The sequence below is a fragment of the Silurus aristotelis genome (genome assembly GCF_946808225.1).
Source record: "Silurus aristotelis genome assembly, chromosome: 11".
NCBI lineage: Eukaryota > Metazoa > Chordata > Actinopteri > Siluriformes > Siluridae > Silurus > Silurus aristotelis.
The window spans coordinates 9,694,683-9,721,307 of NC_139584.1; the positions used below are offsets into that span (position 1 = coordinate 9,694,683).

A 26,625-nucleotide genomic window follows, 5' to 3' on the forward strand; every position below is an offset into this window, starting at 1 on the left:
TGAAGCTACTTTTTCCATTTGATTCCATATGTAAAACTCCACACACCTTTATATAAACGTTCTAATCTTTATATGCTAATATGTAGCACTCTCATAACTACAATATAGTATTATGCAGCACTATTCACTATACTATGCAATTATCTCTCATTTTTAATAAAGAATACAGCTGCAGACAAACAAAAAGGATGAAAATTGTACATGAGAAGCTTAAAAAGACTTCTTAAGGCTGGCTGCAATCCCAGCTACAATAGCAGTGAGTTGGTGCTTTACAGACTAGACAGGACAAACCAGTTATGACTGAGACCGAGACAACAAGAGCGACACGTTGGGAAACAACAGGCTTCATACTAAGAGCAGAACATCTTCCTCTTCTGCTGAATGACACTTGAAAGCCATTGAGAAGATTCGGTCGGCTCTCATTAAGGACCATCTCAGATAAAACCTCAACAACTATTTTAAACCCACCTTTGGGTTTTCTGTTTGGTCATTTTTATCAGAAAAATGAGAACACTTCCAGAAAAAAGGGCTGAGTAATGCTACAGGAAATGGAGTGGAGGAGTGCCAGAGGTGCACGCCAAGCTGGAATTCCTCCCCTCATAACTGCCCCAAATAAAACAAACTAAATATTTCATGCAGCTCATGCAGTATAACTTATTAGGTCAACTACAAATAAGTACATAAAGCACACAAGTGTTAATATTGCAATATTTAAAAGCATAGGCTAACTTTTGAACTCCAGAAGGATTTTTATTTTTCTGTTTGTTCCTCTGGGACTCTTTCTGGTTTCAGGTAGAACTCAGTAGAGCTAGCAGGAACTTGAGGAACTTCAAAACTAAGTTTATACTACACATTTAAGCAAATCTCATGGTTAATAAATTATATATATATTCAAGAATAGTACACAGTATGACTAAAAGTACACCTTAACTGTTGGCCTTCCAAAAAAATGTTGCCACTATTTAGCAAAAACACACAGTTGTCTTAAATGAACTGGTCTACACACCAGGTCCTCTCAAAACGCAGCACTGTTTAACCTCGCTTTCGTAGCTCCGTGATCGCAAATCATTATAGCTGCCCTCCAATATCAAGGTAATGGCCATGGTTTTATAATGGGTGCATATGAAAGTGGTGGCCGAATACTTTTGGCCATACACTAAATGTTTCTTGTGAAGGTTTTCACTAATAATGAAAAACAAAGCACATATAAAACCAGTGAAATCGTATGATGCTTGATTCTGATTGGTAAAAAGATGTTGATGGTGGTCCAGACTGCGAGGTTTGTATTAATGCATGGCTTCTAAAACATTATTCTATCTGTGTCAAAATATACCACAAAAAATTGTATATTTGTATTTACACCCCAGTGCAGATGAACGCTTAATTCGCTTTAATTTCTGTCAGAAAGTCAGAAAGTAGTTCCAGCATCATGATTGATATTATTGTGCTCATTTGAGTATGTAATTGCTCCTTAATTTAAAAGTTTTTAGAGTGTGGATGTTTAGAATATATGGAGTGAATCTCTAGTGTCAGTCAGCACTTTGTACGATCAGAAGTTCTGCCATGTTTTCTTATTTCCACAATTCTTTAAACATGAACAGATAATGATGGACAACATACACACAAATGGTTAGTATGACTGAACACATCATAACACACTAATAAACCTAATATCTTGGTCTTGAATGACAAACTTGAGCATAGTAAGCTATCTGAGGCAAGTCTTGTAAGAACAAGTGTTTATCAAATGGAATTGGGCTGATTTTAGCACTTAAATATTTTCCCGATGAGCTTATTAACGAACAAATGTACTTTTTTCCCCCCATGTTCTTTTATTTGTTGTTCAAGAGAGCTCATTCCTGTCTGCTGATGCATGTGTGTTTATCTTCGTTATCATGAGTGTATTTTGGTGATCAACAGAAGAAAAGACAAGCGTCAATATCTGTAATGAAACCTTTCTTATCCTGAAGTTCCCCCTTGTGGCTGCTTTATGATAAACACAAATTAAGATTGTAATGAAGGGTGGGCTTTTGTTAAGCCACTGGGGTATTTATCATATTTGAGGTATTGTGTAAAACAGATTTAATACTTTCACAGGAAAGAAGGCAACTGTAGCTACAGTTAAATAAACCGTGTACACTACTACACTTCCACTTCCTCTTCCCCATGTAATGCTAATAAAAAATGAAAGTTCTATTATAATTAAATGGAGATTCCAGCATTGCGAAATAAACCACTGGTCATCAGAGGCATGGTAAAAATGCCAAAATGTAAACTGAAGAAACAACGTATAAGTGAATTAGTGCGCTCGAATATCCATGAAAGAATTTAGCAATTAACCTCAAAACCAGATGTGCATCAATGATCAAGCACGCCTGGTTTTCTATACTCTCAGTCCCGGGTTGTTGTGTTTTTTTTTATGTGATATTGGAATAACCAGTTTGCTGAAAACAAAACCAAAAGAACACAGCTGTAAGACGCATGATTTTATTACCACAGCATTTGTTTGGCTTTCAGTCTGAACATAAAAAAAAAAAAAAAAAAAAACAGAAATCGCCAACACGAATCAGATCCAACCACAACAAAGCAGTAGTCCTTTTTTTTTTTTTTTTACAAAAAAAAAACAACAAAAAAAACCCAACAAACAAACAAAAACAAAAAATAGTAAGACATATGATTTTTAAAAAAAACTAGCAAAAAAAAAAAAAAAGATGGTGAGGAACAAATACAAACAAGAACAGCAAGGCCTTCAATATGAACTTTTTTGTTTTAAGATTCTGCCAATTTGCCATTCCAAAAATAAATCACACATTGGCATAGACACTCACAGACAAGTGATATACCTAGTACAAAAGCAACCCATTATAACAGGTAAAGACAAAAGGATGTTGATGAAGGAAGGTATTACATTCAGGACATGATACAAGAACTGGGCAGTGTGTAATGGTGACTAGATTAAAACTGGACCTCAGTACTCAAACCACGAAACCGAAGGTAGAGCTGCAGTGGATGAGCACAATTGTTTTTTTCCCAGTAAAGAGGTGAAATACAATCAAAAGTCTTATTGGTCTGATTAGAAAGAGGCAGCAGAGTTACAAAAGACTGAGTATATTGAGAGAAATATATTTATATATATATATATATATATATATAAAAAAAAATACAAATAAAAAATTGAAAGTCTAAACCAACGCTTTAATACATGCAATTTCCATTGTCATTATTGTCCGCTTTAATATTTTCCGTTCCATGACCATTATAATCAGTGATTTATTTTTTTTTTTTTAATTCACACAGATGAGCAAATAACTGCAGAGATGACTAAAGCATGTTATTCCCAGCATTTCTCAGCCCCCCCCCCCCCCTATGTTTCATCAAATTTGTTTTATTCATTCATTCGTTCATTTTAGGCTGAAGCATACAAATGAAAAAATTCCTTTGATAAAATCTATAGTTTGTCCCCAAAAAAAAAAAAAAAAAATCAGAATTGGAAATCATACGTTCTGAAGCAGAAGAAGAAAAGAAATTGTTTGTCCTTGATGATGTTTTGTGACGGAAACAAAACGTCACAGCTGCCATTGCAAACTACAAGCTGCATCCCAAGAACAGCCATTTCTAAAGACACACTGACATTTAGATGGATTTGTGTATTGCTAGTAAAGGAGCATGAAGAGCAAATGACGGCCAAACACCTATAAAAACGCTTTTACAGAAGAGCCTGCATCAATGCTGCCTTCTGGTGGCTATAAGTTGCATTGAAGTCGATGCGTTAGAAAAAGTTTTAAACCAACTCAAATATGCTATGATTGCAAATGCCGAACTGGGATTTGGCCCGGGACAAGTACTCATTAAAGGACCTGGTGGTGTTGTGCGTAAACGCGGCCTGCAAAGGTTACGGAGTCATAACCTTGAAATAACATTTTATTAACATCCCTCATGCCCCTTTTCAAAACATTACATGGATCAGAGCCAGAAAAGCTTTCAGAGAGCTGGACTACAGCATACAAATGAGGTCAGGGTCCCTGAATATGTTGATCAAATGCTTACAAGACGAATGGACTAGATGTTTAAAAAAAAAAAAAAAAGATGCAGCAAAACCAATGTTGAGAAACCCCCCCAAAATTCTGAGTTTCTGTATGAGCTAAAGCAAAACCAGGCCAACGATTAAGATGGACACGCTGGTATCTTATCTTTGATCAAGATATTTAAATCACAATGTTTCCTTTTTTCAAAAAAGCCTAAGTGCAAACGTGAGCCCTTGCAGATGGGCAGGAAGAACATAAACCTTTATTTCATGACTGGCAAGATTTCTTTCGGAGTGGACTCAAAAGCAGTCCCTCCTCTCCTCGCTCACTCAAACACACACACACACAATTCAGAGCTCTGCATGAGGCATCATTGAAGCTTACAAAAGGGAAACAAACACTGTATATTTGGCAAAACTAATCAGACTGCCAAAGCCACAGAAGTCTATGTGTGGCAGTTATGGTGTATGCAAACTGCACTGATTTTCAAAAATGCTGACTTTAACTGTGACACAAATGTGTATTCACACAACCTATTATTTGGACACAAAAACAGACATCCTCTATATACATACACACACACACGCGACACACAAACATTCCCTTGCTTATTGCAGCAATAATAAAAGTTTTTTTTTTTTTTTTTTTTTTTTTGGATAAGTAAAACCTGGATGTCATATTGTGGGGGACACCTGAAATGCGAGGCCCTGAGCTGTTGAACAGACAGACTGAGTGTGTGGGTGGGTGTCGTGTAAAAGGGTATAACAGCAGTTTGGCTAAGAAAGTCTTTTCTCTACACCCTTTCTCAAAACTGCATAGAGAAAGAAAGTGGGAATAAATTTGAAACAAACAGAAAAAGGGCTCGACAGCAGGTGTCTGTCCCTCTCCATCATCTCTTACTCTCTTTTTTTCCCCTAAATCCTTCTCTCTCAAAGGAGGTAGAGAGAGCTGGCTGGCCAGCAGAACTTATTTGCCCACCCTCAAATTAACAACAGACAGAGGGAGGGACAGAGAGAGAGAGCTAGAGATGCAGGAAGACAGATAAAGATAGATAGACAGATAGATAGATAGAGAGAAAGAGAGAGAGAGAGAAAGCGAGAGAAAGAAAGAGAGACAAAGAGAGAGGGAGCGAAACTCAGTGAAAGCAAACACGGTAACAGATGTATGCTCCCAGAACCAGCGCGGTGCACACACACATGCTAGCCAGCAGGGGGCTCCACTGTCCCTCGGGCCTTTTCTCTGGTGGTGACCGTGATGGTTTGGGCGGAGCTTCTGTCGTAGCTGTGACTTGGTCGCTTGGCTTCGGAGCGTCGGCACCGCCAGGCTCGTCCGCAGGCATTGTCGGCGTCTCGAATTCCGTATTCTGAGACGCTGTTGCCGAGGCCTCCACCGTCGCCACTGTCCGTTTGCGAAGCTGCGGTTCTGAAGGAGCGGTTCTGAAGGAGGGGCAGAGAAGAAATAAGCAAATAATTTGCATTTTTATTTATTTATATGCAATTCTAGAAAGAGAAAACCTTAGTCATAGAGATCAAATTTTATTTTTAGATTAGACTATGTTTAGATAAACTGGCGGTAAAAGCATAGCTCATATTAAATGATCCAAAATGATTAACAAATACAAAATCTGGTTCTTGCAGTGGTCTAGGAATCTAATCTAATATAGTTTGCTGGGTTGGAAAAAATTTTTTTGTCACATATACAAAACTCTTGTGACCCGAGATGCTGCCTGGATTAAACGCTATGTGGAGCCGGCATTGATGTGCAGCTGTATTATGTTCTCACCTGTGTGTTTGGATGAAGTTGTTAGCCTGGATAACCTCATGTTCAGGAAAAAACTGCGGTGGGGAATGGGGTCCATTGTAAGGGGGCTTTGGTGGGCGTGGCCTAGGAGGAGGAGTGAACTCTGGGGGAGGGTCTTCCTCATTTGACAACTCCTTCCATGACTCCTAAGGACACAAACATGATGACCAATAAATGCAGGTGCTACCAGGTATTTCTACTATGCCAGAAATTCAACCATGCCACATGTGTTGCAAGGATATTCTCTTACCTGGATAGAGGAGTCTCCCATGATGCACTTAGCACCCTCTATAACCGCGAGGTAGGAGAATCGGAGCTGGTCTGCTGTTTGGATCAGACCCATCCGGTACCGCCTCATCTCCAGGAGGACATCCTTGATCTGAACCGAGGACGGGTCTTTCCGCAGTGACATCTACATGTAGACAAGAAACATATTTAAAAACACAAGCAAACAGTTTATAAAGAGGTTATCAAAGTACATCGTCAGTTTTTAAACCCGACTATTCAGGGATAAATTTGTAAATTTTTTCAAAATGTTTCTAAACTTACACCAATTGTTCAATCTCAAGGATACCTTCGAAAGAAAATGTGTTTCACAATATTGCAATGGCTTTGGATTGGACATTTCCTGGCCATAAAAGGAGTTCAGCTTTGTGGTTGGGGAAAGAGAAGGCAGTACTCATTGAAACTGAATTATTTCAGTTCGTGTCAAAGGCAAACTGCATAAAAAGAGTCTAAAAGCTAAGCAAAAAAATGTCCTCCTAAATTTTGTCCTCTTTAAACACAGTAACTATGCTGAAATGTCACAGCCAATGAAAAAATGACATTCTTCCCATCTCAGTCTATAAGAGCAATAGATCCATCTGAAAAATAAAACTCTTCAGAATTAGAAGACAGAATGACTCCCAGTGTAGATAAGTTGTCCCTATAATTCATATTATTGCCATATTCATTTGAGTGAAAAACAGCACAGATGGAATTCAGAACCTAAAGTAATTATGAATGACTCCCTCACCAACAGGAGGCAGGTGTCTACAAGGCAGAAGGTTCCGGAGCGACCGATGCCGGCGCTGCAGTGGACCACGACGGGTCCTTGATCCGAGTTTAGACAGCCTGACTCTCGCACCTTGAACAGGAAGTTGAGAAAAGAGGCAGGAGACTCGGGCACACCAAAGTCAGGCCAGGTGGTGTAGTGAAAATGAAGAATCTCCCTGGTTTCCTGAGTCTGTATACAAGTGCACACACAGAGTAACTATTACACACGGATACAAATGTCTAAAATACAAATGTGTAACTGACCTGGATAATAAAAAACATCAACCATCTGGTTTTAAGAAATGTTTCATAAAAAATTTTTATTTTTTTTAAAAGGACAGCCAAGTTTCTTACTGAAAGATTCTCCAGCTCCAGCTGCCGCACTGTGTAGTATGATTTCACATCCTCCGAAACGAAAGTCAGCTTGAAGTTTGTGTCTTTGAAAATGGCTTCCCGTTCCTCCCTCGGTGGCCAGTACTGTGCACATTTCACCTGATCCAGCAAAACAAGCAGCAATGTATTCCGTCCTACCATTCTCCAAACATAGCCATACCCATTTCTCCCTTATTTGATCATTTACCACCCATATTTCCTGTATTACACGATAGCCATCAGATGTAGAGGGTGAGGCAAACACATGCTCCTTCCAAGACAGCCAATACATGCTAGCTTCCCTCTTCCACATACATGAGCTTACAATATTGCAGTCCCTCCCAAACACAAAGCATGGACAAGTTTGCTTTTGAGCTCCTGGAAAATATCTTTTTTCTTTTTCTAAAGATAAAAAAAAAAACCCACCCACGAGTATTTATGATACTGTTGTAATTAGCGGTGGTCATCGCTATTCATCTGCAGATCTGACAGTATATTTTAAAGCAAATCACATGTTTTGGTACGGAATCGTTTCTAGGCTAAAGGTGAAGACAGTTTTAAAATGAGAGTGCAATTGCTGATCTGATAAATCAACAATTTTCTACAAGGATGTGTTTACGATTTTTTTTTACATTTTTTTTTTTTTATTTATGTCGTCTCCTCGAATCAGTCAGAGGTACAGCCTCAATTTGAAATTTTCCTTTACGACACGGGAAAGTCTTCAGGAGTTTCTTTGCGGTTTCTCGGGTAATGTTACAAGCTAGAATTTTCATCTCAAAAAGACTAAGAGAGAAAATAGTGGCTGGTCACGGAATGACTGTTTAAAGCTGGAATACATTGTGAGTAATAACAGGAACTAACTTGTCTCATGGACATTCCACAACATTAAATGGAATAAATATGACAAAAAAATATGATGTGGCTTATTCAAATTAGTCATTTGTTTCGAAGAAATACAGCTTTCTGCATTTTAAAGAAAATATTCACAGGGGTACTGGTGGTGGTGATTATTGTCCTATAACAGAATGCCAATCATCTTTTATTCTTTACTTGGGAAACAATGTTCCTACAGTGTCATAAAAGCTTCCGACACATATTCAGCATACATTACAGCGCGGTGAAATTCTTTTCTTCGCATATCCCAACTTGTTCAGAAGCTGGTGTCAGAGCGCAGGGTCAGCCATGATACGGCGCCCCTGAAGCACAGGGGGTTAAGGACCACTCTTAGGTCATGAGCAAGACCCTTAACCCCCTGTGTAATGTACAAGTGACAAATAAAAGCTGCTCTATTCTCTTAGGACATACTTATTAAAAGGTATTTACAGCACTTTTTTTTTCTAAAAGATCTGCTGCTAATGATCAGCATGTACAGCTGAACTGGGGGAGTGAAGTGAAGGATGAAGTCGGTGATTCTCACCGAGCCTTTCTCTATAACACGGTTCAGCATGACTACTCCACGAGTCTTCTGCTCCCACACCATCTCCCAGAAATGCCCACATGTGTTAGGTAAAGGACCCTAGAAAGAGAAGAGAAGAGAAAGTTAAGAGATAAGCTAGAGTGACAGATTCAATTATTACATTTATTTCTGTGAAATCAGGGGGGAAACTGCAAAAATTGATCACATATTATTCAAGACTTTTCTTGTTTTGGGAACATTTTATGACCTTAACATTTCATAACTAGCTTTAGAGTCTCACACACCATACAGTCAAAAGTCTGCGGACACCTGGTCATAAGATTCGCACGTGCTTTTTAAATATCCCATTTAGTCCCCATTCGCTGTTATAATAACCAGCACTTTACTAAGATGCTCCACCAGATTTTGGCAATTAGTAAAGTCAGGTACTGATGTAGGGTGAAGAGTCTTGTGGTCCAATCAGCAATCCAAATCATCCCAGTAAATTCCAACCCGTAAATAAATATCAATAGTGTTGAGGTCAGAGCTTTATAGCAGGCCACTCAAGATCTTTCACTCCAAACGCTGCAAATCCTATAATCATGGAGCTCTGTTTCTGCAAGGCTCATCGTCATGCTAGAACTGGTTTGGGTCTCCTAGTTCAAATGAAGGGAAATTAATGCTATCGCATACAAAACACATCCTGTAGGATTGTGTGCCTTCTAATTCGAGGTAATACTTTTAGGACCATCCACTTATGGATGTGAAGGTCTGGTGTCCACATACTTCTGGCATGTTTCTAATTAGTTTAGGTCAGTATTTGCACATGCGCGAGTGAGTGACCGCATTTAATACATTCTAATGGAATCAAATGGGTTCAACATGCAAACCAGGGTTACCAGAGTTGTGTTCATTGCGGTGTAAGGCTTTTAATGGAGATTTGTACTCTCCTGTTTTTGGACCAGAGGCCACAAATCAGAAGGGAATAGCACGTTCAGACGAGTCTGTACCTCTTAATTCTGACACATTCTCTGGTATTTCACAACATATTACAAATGGGCCGGGAAACGTCAGCGGCATTAAATAAGCAGCTGGCATTTCCTGCGTTTTCTCGGAATCAGTCACTACCCATTAAAACTCAATGTCATAATTGCCAATAATGTTCCACTTCAAGTTTGTAAATACTAGGAAAATACTAGTTTTTACGTCATCGCTCACAGGATCTTACAAGATGTTCAATCGGAATGACACAATATTCTCACGATGTTAACTGCTATTGTATTTAAGGTAAGAATAATACTAGGATACTGTAATACTGTTTTCATAGCTGGAGCGATATGATTTGGGTATGAACCTATAAATAATTAAAAAAACATACTTTATATACATACACAAGCGACATGTATAGTAGTATTCAATTTCACAATGAATAAACGAAGCTCCTTTAAAACTTCTCTCCCTCGTATCATCTACAGTTTCCTAGTTAATGTCGAACTTCACGTCTTTTCCTGGATTTAAACTTTTTACCACTTCAAATACATCCGATTAATGCAAACTGCGTATGCTTAGCGGATGTGTGTGAAGAAATGCCTCGATACACTGAAGTACACTAATAAGAAGAATAGGTTGACGGTAAACACGAGACAGACCTGAGCATGTTCGTGCTTGCGCAACAGACGGCCGCGTTGCCTCCCGCATTTTTTGATCTACAGATGCGCATGGTACGACCTTACATGGTAATTCCAAAATATTTTAGGTGAAGTAAAAGCGCTGACGGCCAGGAATATCTGCATATACGCCTCTGGTGCGGTTGAAAGAAGATCGGTGCATATGAAACGTTTCATTGCAGAGCCATTATTTGCAAACAAATTGCCGAAATGTGTTGCATCTTATGAAGCGGTTTTTCACTTTGAATACAGTCATAAACAATCTCTTTAATGCTGGCACTGAATCTACTAAGAATGTGGATAAATAAAGATTTTTGGCTGATTTATGATCTATTATAAGAGCTTTAGTTCCAGTGAAAGTCTGAGTCATGTTACAGTGCACCGAACTCGATTATAGTGAAGGATTGTGCTGCTGGATTCTTCAATCTGATTGGTCAGAGGGCTCTGATTACATTTCTGCAAAAGCAGTTTTGGCTGTACAGCAAATCCCAGGTTTATCTTTATGTGCTTGTTTGCGTACACTTTTCATTTCTGTAGTAACAACTTACACTCTGACTGCAAAGAAATTTTGGTAATTGTTGACGATTCATTTTTTTTGCAAAAAGATGTTTATTTAGGATCTCCAGCACCAGAGCGTTGAAACAGTACCGCTGCAATGGTTCCACTGGAGTTTCTTTGTGCCTTGGGGTTTCCCACACAATATTACAAGTTACATATTTTGTCGGAGTAAAAAATTCAAGAGAGAGAATATAGAGGGTGGTCAAGGAATGACTGGTTACAGCTGTTATATCATGAGACGGAACAGGAACGAGCTTGTCTTGTGGACATTCCACAACCTTACACGTAACTATACACTGTGTCTTGGTCTTTAATTAATCAAAATCTGCAGTTACGGGCAAAATTGTTATTGTATAAAACGAAAGAACACTTCGGGATGTCCATTTATAGGAAATGATTTACGATTCCGAGCGGCTCTTAACATACATCTCCAATTTACAGCCTGGAACAAGCACTGGAACTGGACTTTTCCTCTAAGCAAATATTTCACTGACAGCTAAGCAAATGTGAGGGAAACTCCTTAACATGAAATGGTGAAAAGTTTCCTGACTTCATAAATCATTTGCAGGACCTTCAAATCATTTCAATATAAATGGATTTTTGTTCTTATTTAGGGGCAGATGCAGTGTGTAGCCTTATTAAAGAGGAAATCCATTCCACTGTACACTTATAACCTTTATATAGCGAGAGCACAGCTGAACGCCGAGCTGTCACGACACGTTTAACAGCGCTTTAGAGAGGGGGAAAAAAACAGTGTGGACCGTTCCAATCCACAGAACACTGATAGATAAGAAACCCTGGAACTGGAATCTAAAGAAGCAGCCATGTATAATGCTATGTTCCCATGGGGTTTCAGTTCTCCCTAGGCACGTGTGAATGTACAGAAGTCTTTATTATGAGTTAGAAATTAACAATCTGAAGGGACAGTGTTATGTTGGAGATACGGTTATTCCCATATCACGACCGACACGTTGGAGGCCACTGGCTCTCCCTTGTCTTCTAACCTGAGTGAGAATGTAGCTTCTCTCCGCCTCCTCCACGGAGATCAGACTGGCATTGATGTAGTCGTTGGTGCCGAGCTGAAGGTGAATTCGACTGTGGTCGACTGGAGGAGGGAGATATAGAGACACAAACAGTAAGTGTTTTACATACTTAAAACTAAAATCACATGACCGAGTGCCAAACATTGATGCAGACACACAGGTGCAGCTGAGGAGGACTTCCCAGAGGCCCCTGTGGTGGCACAAACACCACAGATCTCTTTCAGGTCCTATTCTCAGTTCCACCTAGTTAATGCAAGCATCATCCTGATATTTGTTTGGTAAAACAAAACACAAAAAAGCTGCATAATACAATGGGTTATCTTTCTCCAAAATGGCCGAAGACTACACGAGGTGATTTTTACATGAAAAACTTGACGCTGTTTTTAGGCCCGAGTGAAAATCACAAGAGAAAACAAGAGGAAACCACAGCAGCGCTGCTCTCTGAAGACACTAAGGCGGAAGAGAAAAAAAGAGAAAAAAAAAAGCAGAGGGTGGAGGTGGTATGACATCAATACAGCAAAATTCGTATACAGATTATTACAAAAGCAGCAATTGGGCCTGTTCTAGACTTTTGGTTGAGATCCGAAATCCTAATTAATATAAAGAAACGATTCGTAGTGATTGTATACCTTATATTATAAAGCAAGCTAACAAGATTGTATTCTGTAGTATGCTGGAGAGCTCATGAAAGTTTTCAAGAGGTTTAATGAAACAAATATTTTAAACACTTTTAATATGACATATTTTGTAACACCAATTTTCTCTCCATGATCACGTTTCATTCTGGGCTCTAGTTTACATTTTGGGGTAAACTTTCTCTCTATAAAAATGCACAAACAGACCCACACTGCTGCTGAATTCTCCAATCTGATTGGTCAGAACGTGTTAATTTTCTTTAAAAATGCACTTGTTCTAACAAATATATAAAAATAAATAAAACTGTTGATACAGTGAATCTCCCTTACAAGGGAAATATCAAGGTCCGTGACGTCGGAGTGACGTGGGGCCGCCTTCCCGTGGGCTCACCACCTGCAGGAGGGACCGTAAGGGACGGTGCTGTGAGGATTGGGCAGCAGTCGAAGGCGGGGGCCTGCTTAGACTGCTGCCCCCGCGACCCGAATTACGGATAAGCGGGAGAAAATGAATGAATTATTACAGTGAATCTTCTTGCCATAACATGTTGATTTAGCATTTTAGAGAAAAGCCGCAAGTATCAGAGGTTTGTAAAGGTCACCGTAATTGGTCAGCTGCAGTACAGTCTTTAGGACAGAATTCACTTTGAGGTGAAGTACAACATTTATAGTTGTTACACTGCAAGTGATAACAGGGGCTTGTCTTGTGGCTATTACACAGCACTCCATTTAATCAGAAACAGCTTGAAAAGCATGTTTTGTGGATTATAAATTAAAGTATAAAGTAAAAAACCCAATAAAAGACCAATCTTAAAGAAAAAGTACATACATGGGCTGACATCTCTGTAGCGATTGCGGATTCTGTTCTCTGGAAGTTTGGCAAACTTGCATGGCAGTTCACTTGACTGTTGTTTGATTTCCTGGAGACAGAAACAAATATCTGTTACATCTCTTCCATACGATAAAGGCAAGATTCTCAGTGGCTGCAATAAGCATTACAAAAGCGTACTTAGATTTCTTTTGCATATGCTTTGTTCCTGTTGCGGTAGAGAACATCGATGTCCACATGCATGCACACAGACATGTATTGTTTTTACTTCTTCACTATCACTCTATAATGGGCCGTATTAGTAGGTCAGTTAAGTAAGGAAACGACGCCAGGAGCATTTTCATTGACCCACTGTACATGAATGAGAAATGGGTCGGCTGGGATGCCGTGTTCTGGGCTTCGTTCGGGTTTAACTGGATTAGGCGCTCGCAAAAAAGCACCTGCTTTCTGTTTACGTGCGTTCAATGATAGAGAATAGCGAGCTGGAGAAAAAACAGATGGCAGATCACAGAGCGATGACGGGTGAAGCTTTACTAATAGACCATGAATTTGTTAAGGAGATTTGCATGAGCAACATCTTCGCAGGAAAAAAAAAAACAAACAGTTAGACACTTATGTACTTGAGTGAAGTGTCAGTGGTCGGTTCTGCATGAAAGTAGGACAGAAATATATTTTAGATCATTAATCTAATCTCATTTAAACTTATATGGGAAATGAAATAAACTTTTAGAGTGAATCTATGAGGGTATAAGTGAGGGAATGGGTCATGCTGCAGAAAATAATAAAAGTTTAATACTATTTCATAGTGTAAAAACAAAAAAGTTGGTCTAACTTTTTACACTCTAAAAACAGTATGTTAACATATTGGCTATTAATATTATTTAAATGCATGCTACCAGGTTTGAGTGGTGGTAATTAAAAATAAACTAATATGCATTTATGTATGTATGTATGTATGTGTGTGTGTGTGTGTGTGTGTGTGTATTAGATTGTTGTGAGTTAAATCATTTTTACTTGTTCTAAAAGTACATTCAATAAATACTTCAAGTTTTTAATACTCTAATCAACATGGGCACGGACAAATATGGATGCTTTATGCAAACGTAGGTTTATCATCAGTGAAACCGAACTCCACATAAAGCATGAGGACAAAATGATCTTGTAAATGTTCTAAAGTTTATTATGGTGTTTCAAATTATGTAAATCATCAGGACACCAAACCGACTTTTTGATATGTTTCCACCCAGACGGCTTTAATTGCCGAATGTGTGCATCATGGCGGAGTTTGGTGCCTGATATGAGACTTGGCATCAGTAAAACAAAAGTTTAGTGATCGAAAATGATTTTTTTGGGCGAGTTTATGAAACAAAAGGACGTTGTGAATAAATGTGTGTTGCGTTGAAGGTTATAATTTCACCTAATTTGTACTAAAAATAGTCAAAAAGAAATGATCGCGTGTTAGAATTGGTGGCATTACAATTCATTTGCATTAATGTGCTATTTCAGTGTTAATTTTGAAAGCCACATACACACACACACACACACACACACACAAGAATTGAACATTCTCCATTCTCTGTGGTTCTTATTATACCAATATTTTCCATATTGAGAATATTGAATATTGTCTGTATCGAACATTGCGATACTAGTTATCAGTATCTCAGTCAGAATGATCGTATCGTGACAACCCTAGAACAGGGTCAGTGAATTAACAGCCCAGCTATTTACCAAAGTATGAAATAATACGATATGATATGTAAGTGACAAAGTAAAAACAAGTAAAAGTTATCTGGAATCCAGAAAGAAATAAAACTTTTGTTTTTATGAGGGGAGCTCGGAGCAGTGGTTTGGGCATGAGGAGTTCTCACTAAGCGGAGTGTGGCCGCTAGCAGAGCAGCTAGTCGTTAGCGTGTCAGCGGTCTATCAGTTCACGCTATCAGCGCTGCCGGGCTGCGTTACGGTACGTTACGTTATGTTATGTTCCGTAGCGCGCGAGCTAGCTAAGTGTCATCACCGGAACATTACACACCGCGGTCCGAGTGTGTTTCCATACCTAAACACACAATCTCATATTTATCAACTAGGGCTAATACCTGGTAAATGGCGTTCCAGTTCCCGGATTCATCAATTTCCCGAAACTCGGCTTCCATCGCCGTGCTTTTTTTCACTCTCTCGCGCTCTCTCTCTCTTACCCGCCCGCTCCCCTACCGCCGATCCGTCGCTCCCTGTGGAATAAGACGCAGGATCTGTTAGCGAGTCGGCGATAGATCCACCCGGACCGTAACTCCGCTCGGGCCGTTAGTTCGCTCCCGAATTCGGGCTTATTTGAACGCGTTGCTGTTGTCTCTCGGCCTGCTCTTACCGGAAACACGCCGCGCGCTTCTCCCGCACCGCCGCAGCACAGCGCTGACTCTGCGCATCGCCCCTGTGCTCGCCCCAATAGCCAATCAGAAAGCGCGCGCACCCGAAATCCCCAACCAGGAGCCAATCACAGCACAGATAATGTCCAAAATCGCTCACTACCCTGCTGTAATGGTGGCATGCTGCTCTCACATTCTATCTAGTGCGCTAGTATGCGGTTTGGGACGCAGCCACACTGCCGGGCGGGGGGAGATTTCCCCCCACCCAAACACCCAAACACCAACCCACCCACACACACATTTTGTTAGAATACACACGTTGGTTTCGTACATAAATTAATTAATAGATAGATAGATAGATAGATAGATAGATAGATAGATAGATAGATAGATAGATAGATAGATAGATAGATAGATAGATAGATAGAGTATTACAATTATATAAATAATAAAAAAAACATCTAAATGATGTAATTGCACACACTTTTCTTTATAATTGACGAGTAGGTTTCTCTGATCTCCTGTTTACTAGCATCTACTTCATTGCACGTGACTCTATGTGACAGACTCTCTGTTGCCAAGTCCGCTGTTTTACCGCGAAGTTTGTCTGCTTTAAAAAAAAGAAAAAAAGAAGAAGAAGAAGAAGAAATAGAAGAAGAAGAAGCTGATTCAGGTTGATTTTGGTTTACGAAAATAAAAATATTTTTCGAACAGACTATATTTACAGCAATGACAAATTTTCTAATCTGATTGATCAGTGATTAAAGTGATCTATCTATCTATCTATCTATCTATCTATCTATCTATCTATCTATCTATCTATCTATCTATCTATCTATCTATCTATCTATCTATCTATCTATCCTTCCGTCTGTCTGTCTGTCTGTCTATTAATACATTAATGCAGTGTTTACTGAAGTGGCATTATAATAGATTTTCGGAACAGAGCCCATTTATTGGTTTCCCATTCAGAGGATTTAGACCCGAGGATTTGGCAACCCCGCAGTCTGCCTCTTCCCCGGAAGAGCGTTTCTCTGTAGGCCAGCTAGGCTAGTTAATCATTACATCCTTATAGTCAGATCTAAAACAAACCACTTCGGACCCGTTAAACGCCACATGCAGCAGATTTAACAGAAGATATTCTTGTTTTATATCTGTAGAAATAACCTCATCAGTGGCGTTTAATCGGAGCATTTAGTGATCATCTGCTTTAGCGATTCTTAGCTATTTTCGCGTTAACAGTGCCGCTAGCTCTCTGGCCATTTTGTCTTCTTGATGACCCAGGCTGATTTAAAGCTTCAGTAAGTTGTACCGTGTCTGTCAGGAAAACCCGAACAGGTATGGAAAGAGACTGGGAACGATGTCCTCATGACCTTCTGTGATCTGCGTTTGTTTTTTATGTACGTCATGAGAGTGGTTCGTTTGCAGTCTTAGCAAACCGACCGGGTTCATGCAGCGCGTGCGATAATTATATCCTCTGCTGTTTACTGCGCTTGGAAGCGATTTTACCAGTAATAACTTCAATATTAATATTATCATCATTTATTTTCTACATTGACTGTGTGTGAACTATAACTTGCATGCTGTAGTTGGGTCATTTTATTTATTTATTTATTTATTTTATTTTTATTTTATTTATTTTTTTACCTTCGCCATCAATTTAAACAACTGGACGAACGAGTTGTGCCACGTAAACACGCCGAGGATCAGATACACCAGCAGCAAAATCCGTGTTCTGGAGAAATGTCCTTCAGCAGTTCAATTGTGAATATTATTGATGACTAATTCAGTGAAATGGGAAAATAAAGCTCTTCTTGTGTAATATATTAGCTGAAAAATCCCTTACATTGATGCACCTGATTGTAAATATCAAGGTTTACTGTCTTGTGTCGTCATACACAATACTGACTATGATGATGGATTGCCTTAAAAAACAGTGTCTGAGGTCGCAGGTTTCCTCATAATTTTAGAATGTGTTCAATAAAAGCATGTACCATCAATCAGGTAAGATCAGCAGGTGAAATTCGATTCAATCATCCGATTATATTCGAAGTATTCGACAAGCACTTCAACATTTTACATTACAGTTTTTCCTCTGTTGCTTTGGAGCGTTTCTCAGATCAGAAATTCTCAAAACTACTTGTTCAACCTCCACATCATGTCGTCACTTGTGCACGTCTTAAAAGCATTTCTTGTTGCTCTGATCAAATTGTGGATGCTTTGGTACGTTCCTGTAATTGATTGTGTACAATTGTCTGCTGTTTCGTATATTATCAGTGGTTTTGTCATGTTGATCAAAATATATCATACTAGTTTCATCTAAATAGTCTTAACCCCCAAAACATCTCAGCATCAGTCCATTGCGCAAGTCATTGACTGAAAAAAAAGTTAAACCGGTTGTCATATTTTGTCCAGCTTAATCTTCTATACATTTTTTTTGTGAACTGATGAAATGTGCAGATGAAATTCCGTGAACCATCCACTCGCGAGCATATACAGACAGAACAAAACAACCATTACAATTTCTGAACATGTATAAGCAACCAAGAACAGACACTAGTACAGTACAGTAAAGGTGTGAATCCTGTCCAGTTTCATGCAATCAATATAAATCAAATAATGCAACCAAATAAATACATTTGTGCTGCTGAAATTCACAGGAGCCGTACAGACGATATTCAGCCTCGTGCATTTTCAATCATACTGACAACATGACTAAACACTTTGACTATCTTGTCTGTAAAGAATGACAAAAGGACTTGCCATTCTGATGCCAATGATATTTTCATTGACACAAATACTTTTGAAAGATGAACCTAAAGGTTTTGAGAAATGTACAGGCTTTTGCAAGCAATTCAATGCGTTGTGCTTTTCATACAAATTGTTTTGAGAATGCACTTTGCAAATATTTAGGATGTTTTAAGAAATGCTCCAAAGCAACTAAGAAAAACTGAAATGCCATTTGGCAGACTTCCTTATGTAGAAACTTACAACTAAGGGTTGAGGGGCCTTCCTTAAGGGCCCTATGAGAAGTTGAACACCAAGGAAGGAGAAAAGATTTGTACCGATTGGCCAGGCAGAGGGACCGAGCTGCAAGTTAGAGCAATAAAGGATGGAGATGGAAATGTGTTGACTAGTGAGGAGAGTGTGTTGAGAAGATGGAGGGAGTATTTTGAGCAGCTGATGAGTGAGGAAAATGAGAGAGAGAGAAGGTTGGATGATGTGGAGTTGGTGAAGCAGGAAGTGAATAGGATTAGTAAGGAGGAAGTGAGCAGCGATTAAGAGGATGAAGAGTGGAAAGTTAGTTGGACGAGATGACATACCGGTAGAATCGTGGAGATGTTTAGGAGAGATGGCAGTGGAGTTTTTTACCAGATTGCTTAACAAGATTTTGGAAGGTGACAGGATGCCTGAGAAGGAGTGTGCTGGTACAGATTTTTAAAAGTAAGGGAGATGTGCAGACGTGCAGTAACTACAGGGGAATAAATTTGATCAGTCACACCATGAAGTTATGGGAAAGAGTAGTGGAAGCCAGGCTGAAAGAAGAGGTGACCATCTGTGAGCAGCAGTATGGTTTCATGCCGAGGAAGAGCACCACAGATGCATTATTTGCTTTGAGAATGTTGATGGAGAAGTAAAGAGAAGGTCAGAAGGAGCTGCATTGTGTGTTTGTGGATTTAGAGAGAGCGTAGGACAGGGTGCCGAGAGAGGAGTTGTGGTATTGTATGAGGAAGTCAGGTGTGTCAGAGAAGTATGTGAGGGTGGTGCAGGACATGTATGAGGACAGTGTGACAGCAGTGAAGTGTGCAGTAGGAACAACAGACTGGTTCAAGGTAGAGGTTGGACTGCATCATGGGATCGGTTCTGAGCCCTTTTCTGTTTGCAGTGGTGAATGACAGGTTGACGGACGAGGTCAGACAGGAGTCTCCATGGACTATGATGTTTGCAGATGATATTGTAATTTGTGGTGAGAGTAGTGAGCAGGTGGAGAAGAGCCTGGAGAGGTGGAGGTATGCGCTGGAGAGAAAGGGAATGAAAGTCAGTAGGAGTAAGACAGAGTACATGTGTGTGAATTAGAGGGAGGGCAGTGGAGTGGTGCGGTTGCAGGGAGAAGAGGTGGAGAAGGTGGAGGATTTCTGGTACCTGCGGTCAACAGTGCAAAGTAATGGAGAGTATGTAGAGAAGTAAAGAAAAGAGTGCAGGCAGGGTGGAGTGGGTGGAGAAGTGTAGCAGGAGTGATTTGTGATAGAAGAGTATCTGTGAGAGTGAAAGGGAACGTTTATATGACTGTGGTGAGACCTGCGATGTTGTATGGTTTAGAGAAAGTGGCATTAAGTAAAAGACAGGAGGTGGAGCTGGAGGTAGCAGAGTTGAAGATGTTGAGGTTTTTGTTGGGAGTGACGAGGATGGACAGGATTAGAAATTAGTTTATTAGAGGGACAGCGCATGTAGGTCATTTTGGAGACAAAGTAAGAGAGGCCCGATTGAGATGTTTTGGACATAGGAGGGACATGGGGTATATCGGTAGGAGAATGCTGAGGATGGAGCCACCAGGAAGGAGAAAAAGAAGAAGGCCAAGGAGGAGGTTTATGGATGTGGTGAGGGAAGACATGTAGGTAGTTGGTTTGAAAGAGGCAGATGTAGAGGACAGAGGGGTATAGAGACAGATGATTCGCTGTGGCGACCCCTAATGGGAGAAGCCGAAAGAAAAAGAAGTGGTGCTGGGATATGAAATTCCAATCCAGTGTTCAAAGCATTAACCACTTAGCTACCCCCTCCTCCCTTCCATACAAAATAGTGGTCATGTACAATGGAATTCTAGTAAGTAGAATAACCATTGACTTGACACTATGTGAAGAAAGCAACTCCTTTACCCTTGAAGGTGTATGACATCACCAACACCTTCAACATTTATAGTGTGTGACATCACAAACCCTATTCTGGCTTTCGCCTTAGACTGTGTTTATCATCAAAAGATTAGAGTGAAATTTCCATCATATGCATATGTTATATAATTATAATAATGCAGCTTGTAGGAACACTTAGCTGACAGCTGCGATCTATTTAGTTTGAAACAAAATATTACTCTTCATTTTTGTATGTTTGAGAAAAATTTGCTGACACATTTTTCCATTAACTTTGCTGTGTACAGGATCACAGGACGTTGATCGCTGGCTGAGGGGTAAGGCGGGGTCTCTGGGGAGCTTTAGGTTTGTCTTCCCATGACAACGCGACACCATGGCAACAACGGCTCCAGCAGCGATGCCGAATGCCGGGTCTCGGAGGACGAGAGGAACATGGAAGACATGGAACTCACTGAGCTCGGGCCGCTGCTGACAAGTGCAGAAGCTTTGGCCAAACCCAGAGTGAGTGCTGTTCTGCTTTAAGCAGAGACACCACTTGAAAGAAGGACAGTGGTCATGCTTGTAGTTATGTAAATGAAGTTAGAGGGGTTTTTTGTGGTTGTAGTGCATAAGAAAATGAGCTGTGTCAAATCCAGAAGTTCCTATTTTGTTTTATTTTTGATAATGTTTTTAATTATCATAATTTATTCACATGATGCTCTCACAAGCAGATTCAGAAGCATTTTCATCGCTGTAGATGGCTCTCTAAATTTATCTGCATTTACACTGACAGGGTGCAGCAGCTTACCCGAGTGAGGAGGAAGAGGAGGAGGAGGAGGAGGACAATGATGATGAGGATGATGATTTGCAGATGGTCACACTGCCTTTGCAGGCTCATCATGCCATGGAGAAAATGGAGGAGTTTGTACACAAGGTAAACAACTTTGTCATATGATTTGCTTTATATTGCTCTTAATTTACCCAAGAATGCCATTCAGCCCATACGGAGAGTTTCACTGATGAAACCTCTGGTGGAAGTGGACTGTTTTGGACCAGATGTAGTCCTTTAACTTTGCACAGACCTCAAATGTTATTTTGGATGTATACAGGTGAAAGTTATCATTTGCTAGTTATCTAAACATCATTGGCCTGCGCTTGATCCTTACTGTAGGTGTGGGAGGGACGCTGGCGAGTGATTCCCTTCCACTTGCTTCCTGATTGGTTAAAGGATAATGACTACCTACTCCAAGGTCACCGGCCACCCATGCCATCTTTCCGAGCCTGCTTTGGAAGCATCTTTAGGATCCATACAGAAACGGGGAACATCTGGACACATTTACTGGGTCTGTTCCAATGATTATGGATGTTTCTTATCAGTTATTAATTTATAGCCATTGTTAGATAAATACAAATTCTTGGGATATTTATTATGCTTCAAAAGCCTGTAAATTTTACCTTTTATTAAAATGTTTTTTTTATCCCCCACATGAAGTTGGAGAACATCTGACATGATGCCTCAGGAGTGAAATCTTCAAATGTGTAATGACATGATTCATGCTGTAAATATTATGATATTGTCTTTCCCCAGGTCTCATCCTGTTCATCTTTTTGGGTACTCTGACCATGCTGCGGCCAAACGTGTCATTCATGGCTCCTCTGCAGGAGAAAGTGGTGTTTGGGATGTTTTTCCTGGGTGCTGTGCTCTGCCTCTGCTTCTCCTGGCTCTTCCACACAGTCTACTGTCACTCAGAGAAAGTGTCCCGAACATTCTCCAAGTGAGTCTTAGTGTGTGTGTGTGTGTGTGTGTGTGTGTGTGTGTGTGTGTGTGTGTGTGTGTGTGTGTGTGTGTGTGTGTGTGTGTGTGATGACACATTGGATTTTTTTATTTAGGCATTTCTTCATTAGCAACCTTCTCTGCTGAGGTGAAGTTTTAGGGTAACATTGAACATAGTAATTTTTATTTTTTAGTATTTTTGTGTAACAGGTTTTTTTCTGCGTTTAGGTTGGATTACTCGGGCATAGCGTTGCTGATCATGGGCTCATTCGTTCCGTGGCTCTACTACTCGTTTTACTGCTCTCCACAGCCACGCCTCATATACCTCTCTGTGGTGTGTGTGCTGGGCATTGCAGCCATCATCGTGGCCCAGTGGGATCGCTTTGCCACTCCGCGCCACAGACCTACTCGCGCAGGTAAATCACTGTACAGATTCAGTACACTGTATTATATGCATATACACACCACACAAGGACATAACGCTCACTTCTGCCTTGTCTTAACTGCATGCACACATAGTCCATATGTATTGAGAAATTTAAAAGATCAAAGGGTATAAGTATTCATGAATTAAAAAAATTTAATTAATTTATTTATTTTTTGAGAATTGCAATATGCTTTGAACAGGCATGATATTATGACATTATAACGTTATGAACAGTGAGTGAATAACCCTGATTATCTCTTCATCATGGCACCTGTTAATGTGTGGATATATTAGGCAGCAAGTGAACATTTTGTGAACATTTTTGATGTGTTAGAAGCAGAAAAGATGGGCAAGTGTAAGGATTTGAGCGAGTTTGACAAGGGTCAAATTGTGATGTCTAGACGACTGGGTCGGAGCATCTCCATAACTGCAGCTCTTGTGGGGTCCTGGTCTGCAGTGGTCCGTATCTATCAAAAATGGTCCACGGATGGAACAGTGGTAAACCAGCGACAGGGTCCTGGGCTGCCAAGGCTCATTGATGCACATGGGGAGCGAAGGCTGGCCTGTGTGGTCTGATGCAACTGTTAATGCTCGATGGGTCAGAACTGTTTTGGCAGCAGAAGCGCCACTAACCCAATATATATAATAATTTATATTACAATATAAGGTTATGCCTCATCAGTGTAGATCACTATACCAAGTAGTCTATAGCTCAAGGCCAGAAGTCCAGCACGGATTTGATTTTTTTTTCTCCATTCATACTCACACCTATAATTACAGGTAATTACTATCTGTTTATTAGGTGTGTGGAAGAAACGATGAAACAATGCTAGATCCTGCAGTGCTTGATTTGTTCATGTCTTAAGTGTTGAATATTAATAATCGTCGCTTCAGGCAATAGTTGTGTTATAGCAAGCAAGTACAAACACTCGAGAAGCAAGTGTTCCTTCACGATGGGTGTGATCTTGAATGACCATTTTTCACATGGCACTCATAACATATGAATAAAACCAGGCTACACAAATACGTAATTTTAACCCCAGTGCGTTTATTATTTTACGCTGTGTATGAACGTTATCAGGACCGAGCCATCACAGTGCTGGTTGGATTTGGATTAGGGAAAAACTAGAATAGTCTTGCGTGCATGTTTCAGCAGTGAGCACCTGCCATACCTATCAAACAAGAATGAAAAGCAATAGTGTTGGTGGATATGTGAGAAGAGGACACTCATTATACTGTGCAAATCAGATCATCAGATCATTCATATATATTTATAATGTAAATGTGAGTACCAGTTTTCCAATGTATAAGTACCTGCAGATTCTATTCATGTGAGCACAGCAGAAAACGGGCCGCGTTCTTTTTCCTGATGGAGATTATCCTGATAGTTTATGTACATGCATCCAGTAAGTCATTTCCACATTTCTCTGAATTCATTTTCTAATCAGTTGCGTAATTGTTAACATGCTCAGGTGTGTTCCTTGGCCTGGGACTCAGTGGCATCATTCCCACAATGCATTTCACCATCGCTGAGGGCTTTGTGAAAGCAACTACAGTGGGTCAAATGGGCTGGTTTATTCTAATGGGCGCCATGTACATCACCGGAGCCGGTCTGTATGCAGCACGCATCCCTGAACGCTTCTTCCCTGGGAAATGCGACATCTGGGTAAGACACCATTCTGAGGATGGATCAGTTGACATTAAGTTTTAGTACACCGGTGTTAAACAGTTAGTCATAGTACATTTCCGCATTCTCACATCAAGCCACAAAACCAATTCTTGTTGTAGTTTGTAACCAAATTTATGAGCACAAGTAGAGAACTTTTAATAGTTGCTGGATTTGAGATTTAGTCTCTAGTACTAATAATCGTGTCTAAATCTCTCTCAGTTTCAGTCTCATCAAATATTCCACGTGCTGGTGGTGGCTGCAGCGTTTATTCACTTCTACGGCATCTCCAACCTGCAGGAGTTCCGCTACGGCCTGGGGGGAGGCTGCACAGACGACTCTCTCCTCTAAACACCTCCCATCCTTCTTTTCCGCTTGCTTTCCTCTCATCACTTTAGCACTGAAACGATGAGCATTTTGAACATTTTACGGATCAGTTGTGGTTGGAAAGAGCTATTCTACTCCACTGCCTACCCTGCACTTACTGATCAAGATTAGATCTTAGGACTAACCTGTCCTAAGACTGTTATTGACTTTAAGGGATTATTATCTATATTTTAAAAGGTTTATACAATCATCGATGTGTTTTATTGTTGTAATACTTGAAAGCATAAGTAAATCTTACTACTTGGTTAAAAGAATAGTCCAGCAGGTTTCAACCTAATCTCCATTGAGTGACATCTGTAGTGTAGATGTGATTACCACAGGCAAGAATTGCGACATGTTTTCCCTGTAGTGAGAAAAACCTGTTTACGCCGAACTTTGTCATCATGTTACAGCGACCTGGCGTATTAGAAAGACGCTCTCAAACCAGAACGCATTCGAAGTCTTGGCGCAGTAATAGAGCAATAATAAAAGGTTAAATTGCATGAATCATTTCAATAGTATACATTATATGACACTTATATTCAATATCAGAAAAACTACAGCTGTTTCGTTCTTTATAATGAAAATTTTCGGGTGAAACTGATGTGCAAGAATGACTTATCAACTTGCTTAGACTTACAGTTTTACTTTCATGGTTTTGTGGTATTTATGGCAACGGAGAACTGGGGTACTTGTGTTATCTTGGTAAATACCACAAATTTTCCCCCTCTGTTCTGCAGAATTACGTTTTTTGCATTTAGTTGTGTTTAGTTAATACCCAACAACTGCCAAGACTTCCATTATATCAGAGTTTAAAGCAAAACGGTTTGATTGATTTTTTTCAATACAGGGAAGTGTAAATTCTTGGTCCTGGTTATTACACTAACACTACATGTATCGTAGATGAACGTTTGGTTGAAAAAAAAAAATCATGGATTATTTGTTTAGGCATTTGTTCACAGTTCAGTTTTCAAGGCACTGTTACACTCCTGGAGGTAAAAAAAAAAAAAAAAAAGTATATCTTGAGCGGCATTTAGTCATAGACCACTGAGAGTTGTGTGAACAGTGCTACCTCTTCCTGTCTTGTTCAGTCTATACACACTGTTGGAAAAACATGCTCCAGAGCTGAAGGCAGTAGCTATGACTTTTGGGTGGTGCAGGTATCTAAAACTACGAAAACAGGTATAAAATATTAACGTCTTTCATCTGCTGTAAATGACTTCATGTAATAATCTGTAGAGTTTGTGAAAAACAGGCTTTTCCTAGATAAATTTTTAAATGTTTCCTCTGTCAATGTCTGACTTCGATATTCTTGATAAGAGATAGTGTTTGCATTCACATTATCCATGTTTGTGAATTTCACTTCCTGATTTAAGGTTTGCACATCAATTTGTGGTGGTGATATTTATTTATTAATAAGGGGTGCCTCAGAAAGCGTTCATTTCTAACTTCTTACTCTTTCACATTTCCACAATCTTTATATATTTTGCTAATGTAGCTATTTCTATTTTCCAAACATTTCTATTTAAAATAAAAAATAAAATAATAATAAAAAATGTAATGGAAGTCAACATTAGCTAATTAGATATTAATGATGACATTTTTAGATTTTTTTTTTCAGGAGTGTATTTATATAGTTTGCATTTCTTTATACAGTAGATCATCTGCATTTGGTTGCACATTATTTATTTATTTGTTTTTTTTATAAATATTAATATAATTATTAACGTTCTCGTAATGTTCTGGTAATGTATAAATCGTTCAAAACTCTTAACATTCCCTGTAGAGGAAAGAAGCAATTGTCATAAAGCAGTGCAACAAAAGAAGT

The 26,625-nt window shown here is 39.6% G+C and overlaps 2 protein-coding genes across 4 annotated transcripts; one reads left to right on the forward strand and one right to left on the reverse strand.

The window, feature by feature from the left end:
• Positions 1-2,473: 2,473 nt before the first annotated feature.
• Positions 2,474-15,820, reverse strand: ptpn1 (protein tyrosine phosphatase non-receptor type 1). The gene is made up of 10 exons (XM_083555409.1): positions 15,723-15,820; positions 15,454-15,585; positions 13,358-13,448; positions 11,858-11,958; positions 8,650-8,748; positions 7,215-7,352; positions 6,841-7,050; positions 6,076-6,237; positions 5,808-5,971; positions 2,474-5,461 (listed from the first exon to the last, which is right to left on the reverse strand). Exons 2-10 carry the CDS (start codon positions 15,508-15,510, stop codon positions 5,161-5,163), a joined length of 1,323 nt encoding a protein of 440 aa, XP_083411535.1. The 5' UTR covers positions 15,511-15,585; positions 15,723-15,820; the 3' UTR covers positions 2,474-5,160.
• Positions 15,821-16,691: 871 nt separating this feature from the next.
• adipor1b (adiponectin receptor 1b) lies at positions 16,692-26,080 on the forward strand. Of its 3 annotated transcripts, none has more exons than XM_083555423.1 (8): positions 16,692-17,058; positions 20,873-21,086; positions 21,358-21,498; positions 21,736-21,907; positions 22,153-22,339; positions 22,567-22,754; positions 24,238-24,431; positions 24,654-26,080. In XM_083555423.1, the coding sequence occupies exons 2-8, from the start codon at positions 20,943-20,945 to the stop codon at positions 24,780-24,782; spliced, it is 1,155 nt and encodes a 384-aa protein (XP_083411549.1). In that variant the 5' UTR covers positions 16,692-17,058; positions 20,873-20,942; the 3' UTR covers positions 24,783-26,080. The 3 variants fall into 3 exon arrangements, with proteins under 3 accessions (XP_083411549.1, XP_083411551.1, XP_083411550.1); XM_083555425.1 differs by having other exon boundaries at positions 16,705-17,021; XM_083555424.1 differs by having other exon boundaries at positions 16,720-17,231.
• The last annotated feature ends 545 nt before the right edge of the window (positions 26,081-26,625 follow it).

Coding starts and splice junctions, on each gene's coding strand:
- ptpn1 (XM_083555409.1), bottom strand. CDS start 15,510: ATGGAAGCCGAGTTTCGGGAAATTGATGAATCCGGGAACTGGAACGCC. Junction 13,449..15,453: donor ACTGGAACGCCATTTACCAG/GTATTAGCCCTA, acceptor TTCTGTCTCCAG/GAAATCAAACAACAGTCAAG. Junction 6,238..6,840: donor TAGACACCTGCCTCCTGTTG/GTGAGGGAGTCA, acceptor GTCTACATGTAG/ATGTCACTGCGGAAAGACCC.
- adipor1b (XM_083555423.1), top strand. CDS start 20,943: ATGACAACGCGACACCATGGCAACAACGGCTCCAGCAGCGATGCCGAA. Junction 21,087..21,357: donor AAGCTTTGGCCAAACCCAGA/GTGAGTGCTGTT, acceptor TTACACTGACAG/GGTGCAGCAGCTTACCCGAG. Junction 21,499..21,735: donor TGGAGGAGTTTGTACACAAG/GTAAACAACTTT, acceptor TCCTTACTGTAG/GTGTGGGAGGGACGCTGGCG.